At 43.3% G+C, this 16,357-nt stretch overlaps 1 protein-coding gene across 1 annotated transcript in view; it reads right to left on the minus strand.

Moving 5' to 3' along the window:
* Positions 1 to 16,357, minus strand: part of MTMR7 (myotubularin related protein 7) — a 93,195-nt gene that overhangs the window by 57,676 nt on the left and 19,162 nt on the right. The window contains exons 2-3 of the mRNA XM_019553405.1: positions 6,190 to 6,312; positions 4,928 to 5,090 (exon numbers count right to left, since the gene is read on the minus strand). Coding sequence (XP_019408950.1) covers positions 4,928 to 5,090; positions 6,190 to 6,312 — 286 coding nt within the window. The remainder of the gene's footprint in view (positions 1 to 4,927; positions 5,091 to 6,189; positions 6,313 to 16,357) is intronic.

Below are 16,357 nucleotides of genomic sequence, written 5' to 3' on the forward strand. Positions count from 1 at the left end.
ACAATGGGCATATCTACACAAGATCCTTAACTGCACAGTACCATAGTTTACTGTGCAGTAAGCAAGGGCACCTACATGGGCACATGCTTACTACACAATAAACCTTGCTAATTGTGAGTAAATTTGCTACCTGCAAATGCAAGTAGCAAATTTACTTTTGATTAGATATGGCACAATAGCATTTCTGCTTCCAGTCAGCTGTCCACCAGGGGGACGAAATTGCTTCCTGCCCCTGGAAGCTGCCTGCTGCCAGGGTGGGCTCTGCCACTACAGCTTGGGCAGAGATTCTGCCACTAGAGATTGTGATCAGGGAGAAGGGATGGGAGATCTTTATCTCGCAGTGCCAGCTCCACCACAGCAGGGCCAGTGGTAGCAGACCGTTACCTCCCAACACTTGCTCCGCACTCACAGAGCTGAGTGAGGAACAAGCTCCCCAGCCTCTTCCCTGCCCAGCTCCGGAGCTGAGCAGGGAATAGGATCAGCAGCCCCTGCCAGCTCCACAATTGCAGATCCTTATCTTCCATTCTGAGCTCCACAGTCATGGGGTTTGTGTTAGGAGACTTATCTTCCAGCACCAGCTCTGTGACAGCAGAGCCAATACTGAGAGATTCTTATCTCCAGGTTGAGACAAGGATCTCCCATTGCCAGCCCCATGACCACGAGGCTCAGGCTCACTGCAGGATAAGGATCTCCCAACCCCCCACTTCCCAGTCATGATGGTGAAGCGGGGGCTAGAAGATAAGGATCTTCCAGCCCCCGCTCCCCAATCGCCATCTTGGAGCAGGGGGCTTGGAGCTCCCTGCTGTCTCGACCCAGCGTCCAGTCACCTCATGGAGCTCAGGCTGGGAGCTAAGAATCTCCCAGTGCTGTTGCGGAGCTGGCATTGGGAGAAAAGGGTCCCCCAGCCTGAGCCCCACAACCATGGAGCTCTGGCTGGGAGATAAGGATTTCCGAGCTCCCTGCTCCCGAATTGTGAAGTGGGTGCTAGGAGATAAGGATCTTCCAGCCCCTGCTTCCTAATCATGATCTCTGAGAGAGGGATTTGGAGTTCCCTGCTGCCGTGGCAAGGTGACATAATCAGGGACAGGTCAGGGACAGGTCCCAGCCCCGTGTCCTGATTGGGTGATCAGTGTCCTGGACTGGGAAAGAGCTGCAGGGGTGGGGTAGGTCCCTGTGGGGCTAGTACCCAAGAAGAGCCTAGGTCTCCCCCTGATGGCAACAGGGGCCCACTGCAGGGCTCCAGGAAGCTGGACAGACTTGCTGCCATTAGCAGCGAATCTGCTCCTGCTTCCCTACATGTGTGGACGCTGCCCAGGAGTGTTTACTTGTGAGTAGTTTACTCACAGATCAAGTGCATGCATAGACATACCCAGTATGGACTTCCTTTCCTTTCTTAGTGTCACAGGAGCACTTGGGTGCCCTGTTCCTATGAAGGAATAAGGGCTGCTGAAGCTCCCTGAGACAGCACAGCTGTTGGTTGCCGGAGCAGCCAGCTGGTCACATGACAGGGCTGGGCCTTTATAAACAGCCCAGGCCAAAGCTTAGCAGCAGCCAGTTCCCTTCTGGCAGCCTGAGGTGCAGGAGAGCCAAGCAGAGCGGTTCAGCCTGAGCACCCAAGGGGCTGCACCATGGTAAGAATGGAGAGAACCCTGACTAGGAGGCCTTTGCAAGAGAGCCAGGTGGGCCTAGATCCTATGTTATAGCCAGGAGGTTTATTGTTGTGTTACAGCTGGCTGGCTTACGGTTCTGTTTAGTTATTGTTATACTGGACTGGGCGAGGCTGTAGGGGTGGAGGAGGCCTCATCAGGAGCTCCCCAGGGAGGTGGGGTGCTGTATTGCGGGGCATCTAGACCCTGGCCCCAGAAGGGGTGAACAGATTGAGGAGCCCAGGGAGGGCATGTTTAGTTAGAGGAAGCCTAGCATGGGTGTAGGTAGAAGCCCCAGGGGGCAGGACCCAGAGAAAGGGGTTAAGGGGGCCAGGTAAGGCTAGGGCTGCCTGAGCCCCAATTAGGAAGAGTCCCTGAGGGGTTCCACAGTGGTGGGGACCCCAGGACCTACAAGGGCACCATAGTAGGGGTGTATTACCCCAGTCCTGACAAGGTGCACAGTGCTGGCAAGGGCACTGTAGCTCGGGATGTAATACCCCAGCCCTGAGAAGGGGCAAAGAGGATCTTGGGGGCCAGGTATGACTAAGCCCACCTGAGCCCCACTTGCAAGGAGCACCAGCGAGAAGCCCGAGGGGCTCGTGTTAGGCCCAAAGGAGGACACACGGGAAGAGAAGCCCAGGGTAGGGTGCTATTATAGAGATGAGCCCGGAGAGGCCGAGTCCACGATTATAGAGAGCCCGGAAAGGGCGAGTGCACAGAGGGACAGGCCCCAGTGGGGGCACCGTCTGTACGTGGAGAGGCCCCAGGAGGGTCGAGTATATTGTGCGGGCCCCAGGAGGGGGCGGATATAGCTAGTAGGCCCGAGAGGGCTAGCGGATAGAGGGGCGCCGGTTGCGTGACAAGCCCAGGGGCGCCGGTGAAGGGCGCATACAGGAAACTGACCAGATAACATCTGGTATATCTGCGAGGCTTGGGGCGTGCTAAAGGGGAGGTTGGAGGCACGCATAGCCCATAAGGCTGGGGTGCACCAGGTCACTCCATACGGAACAGGGGGACAGTAGAAGCATAGCACAGTGTCCAGGGCGACAAGAGGCAGCCTCCCTTTCTAGAACCATATAACAACAAGATGTGGCGGGTGAGTAAGAGGATGCTGGACTGCCTACTTGGCACGGTGAAGGGGTGCTAGAGAGATCACAGCCACTCCTAGGCCCCACTCCATGACACTTAGCATAGGATTCTTTCTGGTTATTTTCATTTTCCCAGCGTGCATGTACATGTGCTGCAGTGCTGAAGCCAGAGGAATTAATCTAGTTTATGCAGGTATCAATCAGATGTTGAATTTGACCCATCGGTAATAATAATTGAAAAACCCTGCACTTATTTTTATCATGTACTATCTAGCTTACTTAATTATATGCAGTCCTGCATATATCACTGGGATTCGAACTAGAGTAAGCACTTTACCAAGTTCACCTGCTGTTCTAACTTGCAATTCAATTTTTCCCCAAAAAACACACCAGAGAAACTGACTTTCTTGTAGCAAGAGAAGGATCAGTACTGATGTTGTCAGTGTTGTGTAATGCATTCTTTACACAGGATTCAAGTCATGTTAAAGAAGCAGAGTTTGACCTCCAGTTATGTACCAGATCACTTGCATCAAATCAGCTCATACCCAGCATCCTTGTGAACTGAGAAGTAGATTTTATACTCAAATACACTATTTGCATTCTCACCTTGAAGACCATTTTGAGCCTCGACATAGAACTTGAATTAAGGATTTTGAAACTGACAGCATATCCTGGATATGAAAATGTTCCAATTCCATACACAGCCAGGTCAAAACACAAATTTACAGTCGCCCTCCACCCTCCTCCCCAGTTACAGTTAAATATGTATATTCTTTTACATCACCATCTATGAAGCTGTTCACAGAGTTTTAGAAATGTATGTCATATGCAGAGTTAAAATGCTAAGTGCTTATTTGAGTTCTGAAATCCTGTAGCTTTTTTTTTTTATAGATTCTGGGCTATAAATGCAATATTTTAAACAGACATTATTCAAAGTAATTCACATTACACTACCACGAATGCTGCAAAATCAGGTCTCTCAAAATTTCCTAGCAGATACTTTGCTAGAAAAGAGTTGTATTAAGCTAGTTTACCTACTCTCAACATTAAGCATTGTTTTAATAATATACCATCATGTTCAGTACCCTTTTCTCCACATTTGAATAAATTCTCCTAAAAGAGCAAAGTGCAGAAGCACCTTTCTACATACATGTGTGTCCTCTAATATATTTTATGCTTCTTAGGACAAGACTGTTCTTTTTTCTTCCCCAGTGCATAATGGGGCCCCAGTTCTGGGGCTCTTTGGAACTATTATAATTTATTTACTTATAATATTTCTAATTCAGTTATTATTATGTTTACAAGGACACTGTGTTCCTAACCTACACATTGTAGAAATGAAAATGCAATGGACAGACAAGGAATAGGAGGACTAAAACATCCAAGTATTTTGTATTTAATATTTCTTTAACATTTTTTCTAGATTTTTTTAAGTTTAAAGCAAGAGAGAATATTTTTATTTTACAACTAGGATGCAAGAAGGTTATTAAAATGAATGATGGACCAATGAATTCTGGCTGTGCGCGTAAACTGCAGAGTTCAAAAAAGGGAGAAATGAATTCACCCTCTACTCTGGGCCAAACGCATCAAGCAGCTGGGAAGACTAATGCCATCTGTCAGGAGCTGAAATAAATTAAAAAAGGCAAGGAGATCTCTTCCAAGCTCTGCTACTGAGCTATCTCCATTCAGTGAAAGCCCAAATGTAATACTAATCATAGCAAAATGCACAGAGGTTCACAACTGGATTTTCATTTCACTGCTGGGCAATTGCGTTTGGCTTCTCCATGATTGAGCCACTCAACAGAAATTATGGAAAGTTTCAAGTTCCACAAGAATTTTGCATAAGGGATAAAACTGTGTTGTACCAGGGCTTTCCCTTTACTATGTGCTGGTAAGAAATGATAATATAGATAATATATAATCCCTTGGCTTTGTAAATGCTACAGATTAATTAGTTGTCCTTCTCCATGTGCATTCACTAGTGCTTACTGTCAAATTATGCCTCCCTCTTTATTGCAGGGAGCTTTTTTAGGAAGACAGTAAGTAGACACTGTCCTCGTCCTGACAGGGATGATGGGACTTAATAGTTTTGAATGCAAACGCATATATTCAATTTATAGGGTAGCATTTGTCTGCAAGGTGTTTTAGTCAAGCGATCTGCTTAGCTTCCATCACTGCACTCCTCTCCCTTACCTGGCCGTGTCAGGCGTATTAAAGATATGTAAACATCATGGCAGTCTCTCTCTTGAGGTATGATGAGCTGGATGATCTGGAAGTTCTTGCAGCGAATCAGCAAAGGGCAGCCAGTAGCAGTTGTTGCCTGTTTTTCAATAGAGGAAATTTGGCTGTGAAGAATCTGAAAACAAATAAAAAATTGTTATGGCAAACAATAATGATTTGGAGCAAGGAGAAATAACCCTTAACCTATAATGATGTTCCACAGCCAAAATTATAGCATTCTGGGATGTTTCAGGAACTCCTCCTAATCTACTTCTTATAGTTTTCTTTTCCTTTAAACACTTCCCACTTCATGTGGAAAAATATAATAACATATCTCCTGTCTTAATACAGGCGCACACCTTTCCTCACACTTTTGATATTCAAAGGCTAACTTACAAAAGCTAAGTCATTGCATTTTTAAATATAAATCAGTGTGTCAAAGTAAGACATCTCTTTTGATCCATCTTTGCAATAAAAAGAAACAGTCATGTAACATAGAGCCTCCAGGACAAAAATTTGCACCTCCTCTTTCATAAGGTAATTCACTAAGACCTCAAATATTTAACCCATGATACAGAACAACAAAATGGAGGATGGAGGTACTGAAGGAAAGAGAAGGCAAGATTAAAAGTACAAAAAAAGACAACAGAACTAGTAACCAAACTAAATAGAAACACTTAGATGATATAGTGATGGAGATACCTTTGTACCTTGATACAGAATAGTTACATTAGACATTCAATAAAATTAAATAAAAAGGGGATACTAAATTCTGCATGTGCAGAAAATAACTGATAGAGTTCAGACAGAAAATAGCTAAGACAAGGGTTGTTTAACCCCATGAATAAATTCAAACAATTCAAAGCAGCTCAGCATTTCTGTTTCTGTCCTGTTGCCTTGGTCTCTCCCACAAGATGTAAGCAATGCTGCAGCTTACAATGGTGATCCCACAGTAGAATACTGTAGTATTTTTTCTTATGTCCTTATACTTCTAATAACTATTCCAAATCATCTGGAAGACTCAAGTTTACTAAGGCTCAAGTTTATTAACGGAAACAATATTCCACTGTAAACTTCCTTGTCAGCAGTTCTCATTAGTCAACTTTAATTATTTTATAAACACTATTAATATAACACTCTGTGTTTATTTATTATATAATCTATCCCGTAAAGTACTATGAGAAAATATTTCTTCTACAAGTTTACAACAAATTAGTTCTCGTATGTGACCATACCCAGGTTTCTTTCCGAGTTTCAGAAACATTTTCCACAAAGATAACATGGGTAGCTGTTAAATATAAGGTTCCCAATGCAGCTTTCCTAGAAGATATACGATCAGTGAAACGGACATTTTCCACCTAAACAGAGAAATGAGAAAAGAACACAGACAAGATTTAAATTAAGACCTGAAATCAGATTCTATAGGCAAAAAGACTGGCACCCATTAACAAAAGGTAACCTCCTGGCCATGGGCTGTCTCTCAGCCCTGTACGCTGTGCTGCTCCAGCCTGCATTTAAGGTAGGGGCAGGAAGTGGAAGCTGGAGGAGGACATGGGAGCCCACTGACAGCAGCTGCAGAAGCAGTGGGGGGGTGGCACCTGGTCTGAGAGTATGAGAGCCACAAGGTAACGTGTCAGGGGCTGCATGTGGTCCATGGGCCACCAGCTGGACAGCCCTGCTCTAGGTAGCTAAAGCATTACTGGTTTGTAGATCAGTGGTCTATAACTGCAAAGGGACTAAAATTAGACCCATACAAATTTCAACACTACCACAGCCACCCCACATAAATAAAGCTGGAAACTTGCCTCAGCATGAAAAGTGACATAGAAATGATAATTTGAATCAGATACACAAGAAAATGGTAAGACAAATATAAAAGCATAACAAGAATAGCTATAAATGCAAGTCTGCATGTAGTAGTCACTCCTATAAAAGTAAAATATTTTATACAAGACAAGACATGTTTAGGCAGTGTGACATGAACCTAACTCTACTTTATCTGCTCTGGTCATTTTTCCCCTCACACTTTTGCCTGCAAAGTTTATTTATTAAAAAGAGACCCAACATTTTTAGACACTTATTTGACCTCTGCTTCAGAGATGTAGCCTTGTGTTGCAGTGTTCTCCCCTAACCACTCATGGCACCCATCAAAAGCATGACAGGGCTTTAAAAATCACTCAGCTTATACTCCAGACAGTGTCTAGACAGCCCACCACAAAGTCCAGCTGTCAGAAACTCAGCCTTCCAGCTGGGCCTGTGCAAGTCCATCCCTTTCACAGTTAGCATTTAAAAAAAAACACAAGCGAGTCAACATGCACACATATCCCGTATACCTCCCCTTTCTTCAGAAAGTCCTGGACAGACCATAAACCCCCAGTCAGGGTTACAGAAAAGTCTTTATTAAGAATCCCAAAGTACTGATTCAGCATCAGGACTTCCTTTCCTTAGGGGGCTAATGGGCACTAGCCAACTAAGAAGTCCCTGGTTTTCATCTGCCTTACTACTACCAGCTGGTCCTTCCCTCCCACCCCCTCTGACTTGTCTTACATGGCATGGTGTTAGGGAACTTTGCTAGAAAGTGGGAGATGTCAGCTCAAATGCCCTTTGGGTGAGAACGTAAGTTGCCCCAGGTACGAGTTTACTGGACCAAAAGCTGTACGGGCTGCTCTCCTCCTCCATTTGGCACCTTGCACAGAGTTGCATGTCTTTCTACAGGCTAGTACAGGGGCTGGCAATTATTTCAGGTGGAGGGCCACTTAACAAGTCTTGGTGAGCTTTTGAGGGCCACATGGGTATCTCTACCCCTTGACAGTTGCCCCACCCCCTCCTTGCCATCTTGGGACCAAAAATCCCATCCCTAACTACTGACCTTTGCCACTGGAAGTCTCTCCCGTTGTCCCCTGAAAATGCTCCTTTTGTGGGGGCGGGTTGCCCTCTTAGAACCAGAAAAAAACCAAGTCATACACTAAAAGTTAAACACCTACTATAACGTATCTTAATTTTATTCCAAAAAATATTTTTGTCATGATTTGTGTTTGCATACTGTATATAGAGGTGATTGCATAACTCAAAAATAAATTCTTAATCTTGCCAGTGCTCCTCACTGCACACACGCAGCCCGGGAAGGGAAGGAAGCCCCACATTCTGGAGCCAGCTGCCTTTCCTGCCTCTGTCCTGCAGCAGGGGGCAGGGAAGACAGCCGGCTCCAGCATGTGGGGCTTCCCTCCTGTGCCGTGTGGGTGCTGGGGCTACATGTGCACAGTGGGGAGTGCCAGCAATAGAGACAGCCCTGTGGAGGCTGTGCTCCTCGCCATGATGTGCATTGCTGGCCAGGGCCGCCACTGGGCACCAGTGCTGGGCAGAAGCGCCCTGAGTGCCCCCGCCTGCTGCTGCTACTGCTGCCGTCACTGCCTGCCCCTGCTGGGGGGGTATACATGTGGGTGCCTCATTCCCACTCTCATGGGTGGAAGGGCTGGGCTGGGTACCATTCACTGTTGGGCGCCGCAGGCCAATGAAAGTGCCTGGTGGACCAGATCTGACCTGCAGGCTATATTTTGCCTGCCCCTGGGCTAGTAGGATCTAAAATTCACATAAATACCCTGGAATACTATTTATATGGCTATACTAATCTCATAAATGCTTTACTATTCACTATTACTAAAGGTGAAGAAACAGCCAATCAAGCCTTTCCTCTTTCCAAGTCCCCCAACCTAGACAGCATTATTTTTTCCTACTTTGTTTCTTCCATTTAAAGCTGACATCTCTAACAGGTGTTTGTATTCCCCCCATTACACACATTATAAGTTATTATAAGGGTACAGTCCTTGGGCATCAGACCTCATACCCCATGCACCCCTTTTGTTTCAGACACTAGAATGATATGAACTCCAAATGGTGTTAATGAACGGATTAAAATGGTTAATTGTTAACCAACAGGACTCAAAATAAGTGAAAGCAGGGAATCCTTATCACCAAATGAGCATATTTTAAGTACAGACTCAAAAGGTTCTCTTTGTGATTATATATTATTTAATATTTTGATCAGTGAGTTGGAAGAAAACATAAAACTGTTACTGATACAATTTTCAGATGACATAAAGATTAGGGCAGCGTTTCTCAACCCATGGGTTGCAAGCCAAAAGTGGGTCGCAAGAATACATGAAAGGGTCACAAACAAACTTTAAAAATGGACCAACAAACTTTAAAAATTGATTTTCCTTTAAAGGAGAAAAACATGGGAAACTGTGGCTTTTCCCTTGCAGGCTGGCAAAGGTCCAGCCTGCAAGGGGCAGCTTGGGGCCCCCATGTCCCACACACCTACCTCCTGCCCCATGCACTGGGAGGCTGAGGGCAACAGTTCAGGACTGGTCATCAATATTTACAAATGGGTCCTGGTACAAAAAAGGTTGAGAACCACTGATTTGGAAATGAATAAATAATGAGGATAGGTGGCTGATATTATGCAAGTCACATCACCTGGTCAAGTTGAAGCAAGCAAACAATCCATATTTTAATACAGCCAAATGTAAAGCTACAAATCTAGCAAGAAATATTTTAGACAATACTAAGCGGACTCTATACAAAGACTTCTAAAAGGACTTGAAAATGTGAGCTCTCCAGACTAAACAGCTAACATGACTAATGTGATCCTTTTATGTATCCCTCATCAGGGGATTCTTGAGTGGAGTATGCAGTTTCCATTACCTTTTTATTTGGTGTGGGCAAGTCCACCCCCAGAATATTGTGTTTACTTCTGGCATCCAAAATTCAAGGATGCTGATAGAATAAAAAAGGGGTTCAGATCCATCAGACTGATTAAAGGAATGAAAAACACCCCTTACCATAGAACACTCAACAAAGATAAATATACTTAGTTTAACAAACAGGTGGTCAAAAGGTGACTTAATCCCAGTCTATAAGTATCTGCACAGGGAGCTGATATTTGAAAATTAAGGGCTCTTGAACCTGACTATCAACTATCAGTCTGATAAGATCTAGTAGCTGGAAGTTAAAACTGGATAAATTCAGACCAGAAAGAAAATACATATTTTTAACAATGGCGGAATTTAAACACTGGAACCACTTAATCTGGGGTCATAGTGAATTCTGTATCAACAGCAATTTTGAAATCAAAATATATTTTTTTCTATAAAATATTCTCCATATCCAGCCTCCTCTGGTTCGCCAGCACAAATTATTTGGTATCCATTTACAGCTACATTGACTGTGGGTGGCCTACAGCGTAAGATTGGAGAAGACTCACTCACACCTCTAAAGCTACAGTGAAATATCTTAACCAAGCTGCCACCAGTGGTCACACTAGAAGGAATGTATTCATAATATCATATCATATCATATATGCAAGCTTTAAGTGAAATTTGAGGCACTGAAGCAAAACATAGAATACCATCACCACTAAGAACAGCATCCATAGAATATACAGACTCGCAACTATATTATTCCATGTTAAATAATATGAAAAGAAATCATAACAATCATATTCAGATGCCCTCCAAACCACACAATGCCAGTTTGGTAGAAAAATGCTCAAGGCAGTTAGTGAAAACCAAGTCTTCTCCCACTGCCCAGTTACAAACTAGTTGTTTTGGTGGGTTTTTTAATTAAATAAAACTGCTAGAAAACATGGATCATTTTTCCCAAGACCAAATACATAAGAGGTCACACAATGGAGAGAAAAGCAATGGAAGAAACTCAGCAATAAGTCAAAAAACTCAGTAAACATTCAGTATAAAGCAAAAGAGATGCCACAAAAATGGAAAGAAATGGAAAAAAAGAGATTAAGGCATAAAGTGTCTCTAAGTTACCACTCTAAAAATCATCTATAACTAAAAAAAATTGAGCATGTCCAGATAAACGTAGATATGTTAGGTACAGAATTGCTAATGCCAGATGTACTCTGAGAATAGCCAGTGTTAAGGATCTAAATTCTTGGGGTTTTGAAAACAGAGAGATAAATGAAATAAAATTAGGACTAAGCAAATGGGAATAGTTGCTAATTCCTATTCCTATTCCCTACTGTGGTACAGTACACCTCATTAAAATGAATATAATTTATAAAATGTTATAAATTTTTAGTGACTGTCCTTGAACAAATCCAACTATATATCAGAATTTTCAGAGCTTCAAAGTGGTTTGGTGTGGATCAGAAAAAGCTGAAGATGTCTTTTGCTATATCATTCAAACAAGATAGAGGTATGGTATGTGTGAGGTTGGGAAACGATCATCCTTAGTCAGTATTTACTCATTCCTTACACCCAATGCCTTCAGTGAGCGCAGCAACTCCATGAAGGAAGAGTTAAAATTAGTAAGGACCTGAGAAACCAGCTTGATAAAAAAACACCACTCCCAAACCCACGATTCATCCATTAGTCTTGGCTAGGTCTTGCATGCCCCATGTCAAGTTTTGGCTGCAGTGGCACAAAGATAAACTTCTTTTGAAAACAGATTTGTTAATAAGCTAGCCCCCAGGAACTATTTTAGTGCATCTAACACTGTTCCCAAAGGACAGTAAACTGTGCTAAATAAAGACCATGCTTAAATCTAAACTGAAAAAAGATGCAAAAGTCATTGCTGGAATATTACTGGAAATCCACATTACTCAGATTTAAATTATTCTAATAGAGTACAATAATATGGAAAAGGTCTTATAGTATCATGTCATATAGTCAATGTGGAGCATTTACATTGTCTGAAATTGTTCTTGCAATCCCTTTCATAGTTCTAAAATTAAATTTGCTCAATCCATAAAGGGATTATAGGAGATGATTGCCTGCAATGACAGGGACTTGATGCCCACATGGTCCCTCCCAGCATGGGCAGACCTAGGTTTTAGAAAAGGGGGGATGCAACCCCATGCCAGCCCACTGAAGGGGGACAGGGCTGAGCTCCCTGCCGTGGGTAATGACAGAGCTCCAGAGTCAGCCACCCTGGAGCACCCCACAGATAGAGGGAAAATGGGTTAGGGAACTAAAAGCACTCTCTTCCCTGCCCTATGGTGAGATATTGGAGGAGGAGGGGCATGTAACCAAAGTCCTGCATGCCCCCACTGCCCACTTCTCCCTCACCTGGATCTTGTGAGCTTCTGCACCCTAGGCAGAGTGGGGTGGAGAGGTCAAGTATTATGGCCTCTAGAGAGCAACACTAGTAGTAGCAGTGGTGTTACCTGCCATAGCTTGGGTTCCTCGCACTCCAGCTGCTGCTGCTACAGCTTGGGTGCAGACATGGGCTCTGGCTACTGTAATTGGGGGTGGGCAATAGTGCATCTTGAGGGGGAGGCAAGTGAGACCTAAGACTCAGGCACCAATTTGGGTGGCACCTGGGGAGTCTGTGCTGTGGGTGCTGCTATAACCAACGTATGGGGAGCCTGTTCCCCAGCCGCCAGAGTCAGAGCCCATGCCTGCATCTAACCCACAGCAGCAGCAGCTAGAGAGTCAGGAACACAAGCCCTGACAGGTAACACCATTGCCACTACCACTCTCTGGAGGCTAATGTAAATCCATCACCCTGCTCTGCCCAGGGCCTACTACTCCTCTGCCCCAACGTTCCCCTTCACCCCCCACATGCAACAGGTATGCTACTACTGCAACAGGTCTGGCCAGCACCAAGTTGAAGACAGCCTGGGGGGAGCTGCACCAACTCTGTCAGAGCCACTACCTGCCCCACTGCCCTGATGAAGAGCCAAGTATCTCCTTCTTAAAGCTGCTTCAGGAATGGAAAGAGGGTGCAACCTCACCACTGCAATGCCCTGGATCTGCACCCCCCCCCCTTCCTATGTTCCTTTGTTTCTAATTCATGTGCTTGCATGGGGGTTGGAACTGCATAAAAGTACTCCTTTCATTGGTCTCTATTAATTACAGTCTTGTAATGAATACAGTAGAATGACAGCTGATGTAGCAACTGGGAGGGTGGGTGCAGGGGGTTGTGCTAGAGCTTTGTTCTGCGCCCAGGTTGTTCTATGTGGGGATGCAATCTGAAACCAATCACACTTCTCCCTCGTTCACATTTGCTCAAACTGTCTGTGAGAGAAGTGGATTTCCTCTTTAGGTAGACAGAAACCCGGTAACAAGCTTGGATTTCATTTAGTTGATCAAAGAGTCCTAACATAGATCTCCTTCTTCCCATTCACAGTTAGAATCACAGTGGGAACGCCAAACCAAGTAGGATCTTGTAAATGGTCTAAATGGGAAAAAAGAATGGTAATATTCTGCATGAGGGAGGGCACAGAATAATAATGTTTTGGATAAGATAAGAAGGTCTCAACTGAGCTCATCAAAAAAAAAAACAGTAGCATGTTGGAAAATAAGTTTTTAGAATAGAATTAAAATAAATGTAATATCAAATTCAGAATGGGAACTGTAGTCATTACCGTACTTAACAATTTAAGTCCAAAAACTCTTTTTAGTGCTGTAGACTCTATTCTCTATTACACTGTCTTTGGAGTACTAGAAAATTGAGGGGGTTTGCCACAAAATATAAGTCAAACTGTGCAGAGAGTGCTCTGATCCTTTGCCTAAAACAATCTAGGCCATGTAAAAAGGAGAAGAGCTGTGCAATGCCAGGTAAAACACCAAAAATCCAGCCAGGCCAACATGCATAGAAGGGAGCTGGGACTAGTCACAAGAAGCAGTGGAGACAGAAAGAGTTAAATAAAACTTTAAAAAAACCCATAAATAAACTTCAGTCATGTATATTTTTAAACTAATGTCCCATAATTTATTTTTTCTTGATGACTGTGGATGTTGTAGGCTTAACAGAGCATGTGGAGCTTAAAGAAAAGGCAAGTTAAGGGATCTATATTTGGTATTATGACCCTTGCCATGAGTATAAATAAAGCTGAACAGAATTGCTATTTTCAATGCAACACAGATGAGAGAAAAAGAAAGCAAAATACCAGATAAAGGGAAAGTAAATTATGAACAGATGTAAGGCAGGAAAATAAACATGACAAATGACTTATAAACAAGGTCACTGGGAGTTCATTCAGGAAAAAAAGACGTTGTATTAGGGAAAAGTATGGGGAAAACCTTACACAGAAATAACTCCCATCAACTTCAGTGGGGCTTTTACTTAAGTAAGGACTGCAAGCATAGATAATATTTATAAAGAAATTAATGTGCCAGAATACTTCTTGTGCCTAAATACATTTCTGTATACTAATAGGCTTTCGCCCTTAACCCAGAATTTTTGACGGGGGGCGGGGGGATGAACATTGGTATTTACATTATATGCTTCTTGTACCTGATACATAACTATACATTACAGATAAGAAAATGAAGGTGTCTTTAACCAACCTTTTTCTAATGCTGAAAAGAGAGGACATTGTTACTGTGTGAGCATAATATCAAGGGCACATCTACACATGCACTTTAATGTGCATTAGCCTATTTTAATGCACATTGAAGTGTCACAAAAATGTGTGCTTTTACTAATGCGCATTAAAATAGGTTAATGCACCTTTTTACAGAACCTCACAATGGAGGTACTAAATTTAATGTGCATTAGCAAAAATACATTAATGAACATGTAGACATGCCCAAGGTTCGCTATTTTTCATGTAGTTTATAACTCTATAAATAACTCAATACCACTTTGAGTTAAAATAATGTGGGCTGCATTTTGATTTAAAAAACAGACCCGAGCACGTTGCACTTGATACTACAACAGGCAAAGCCACCCTGATGGTTACCACTCTCATAAACTTTGCAAGTTTTTCCAGTTCATAAACTAAACCTAAAGTGGAGGACCCTTCTGTTACCCATTCTATTGCAGCTGCTGCCATTTGCTTTCACTGGGGCAATATTCATTGAAAGTACTCATCTGGAAAGAAAGCAGAATTAGGTGAACTAACAGCCAAATTGGAAAAAAAAATTACTATTACTGAATGGTCCCTCTCAAAGGCTGTCCTTAAAACTGTCCGTAGTTGCCAACACTGTAGTAAGCAAAATATGCCTCCAATCCCCCCTCCCCCCAAAATGATATAAATAAAACCTGAAGTTGTTACATGTTTAGGTACTGGAAATTCTGGTAGCCACTGGTTGCCAGGAAATCATAGAAAATTAGGGTTGGGAGGGACCTCAGGAGGTCATCCAGTCCAACACCCTACTCAAAGCAGGACCATCCCCAAATATATCATCCCAGCCAGGGCTTTGTATAGCCAAGTCTCAAAAAAACCCTAATAAGGGAGATTCCACAACCTCCCTGTGTACGGTTTACTGTTAGGGATACTGGGAATACCTTTGCGATTGGTGGGTGGACTGGTGTTTAAGACCAAGGAACCATTCTGGTAATCGGCTTGATTTTACTTACAAACTACAAACTTCCCCAGTAAACAGTGTCACATACCATGGAAGCGCAGCTGCAAGTAGGACAGGAAGACTTCAGTGGTAGGATTCCCAGGATCAGCTAGCCAGACATCTAGGATATCCTGGGGAATACTTCAGTAAGTTGTTAAATTAGCACTGTTAAGTGAATTTCCAGGGATTCCAACTTGCTTCGGAAGCTTAGGCTTTTTATAGTCTATTGAGGGTGCGCTGTTGTGGTTTTGAGAGTGAACTAATCACCTTCAAATGAGCCAATCACATTTCACAATTCAGTTTAAGTTCTACGCATTTATACACGGTTTCCTGGCAATCTTTGAAGTTGCTTGCTATACCATACCAGCTAATCATTTCACTTGTTTATGTGCCACCTGCACCATGCTGTCTGTTTCCTTTAACATCTGTCAAAGTCTGAGTTGTGAAACTACATCCTCTTGCAGCTTACATACTAACAGGTTTACAAATAGGTCACAAAATTCTGTCTTCAGAGATACACAACCTAGCTAATTAATATGTCAAAGCACAGATAGTCCCCTTTATGTTTCAGTTCCAGTGCTTTACTACCCTCCTAGTGACAAAGCTTTTCCCAATATCCAACCTAAACTTCCCTTGCTGCAATTTGAGATCATTGTTCCTTGTTCTGTCATCTGCCACCACTAAGAACAGTCTAGCTCCATCCTCTCTGGAATTGCCATTCAGGTAGTTGAAGGCAGTTATCAAATCCCCTCCCCACCCCCATCTTCTGTTTTCCAGACTAAATAAGCCCAGTTCCCTCTACCTCTTCTCAGAAGTCATATGCCCCAGCCCCCTAACCATTTTCATGGCCCTCCACTGAACTCTCTCCAATTTGTCCACATCTTTTTTGTAACGAGGGGCCCCAAGCTGGACACAGTATTCCAGATGTAGCCTCACCACTGCCAATTAGAGGGGAATAATCACCTCCCTTGGTCTACTGGCAATGTTTTTACTAATTCAGCCCAATAGACCATCAGCTTTCTTCACAACAAGGACACACTGTGGGCTTGTATCCAGCTTATTGTCCCCTGTAACCCTCTAGTTTTTTTCT

The sequence above is a fragment of the Crocodylus porosus genome, unplaced genomic scaffold, assembly GCF_001723895.1.
Source record: "Crocodylus porosus isolate Cpor-Errol unplaced genomic scaffold, CroPor_comp1, whole genome shotgun sequence".
NCBI classification, from domain to species: Eukaryota; Metazoa; Chordata; order Crocodylia; family Crocodylidae; genus Crocodylus; species Crocodylus porosus.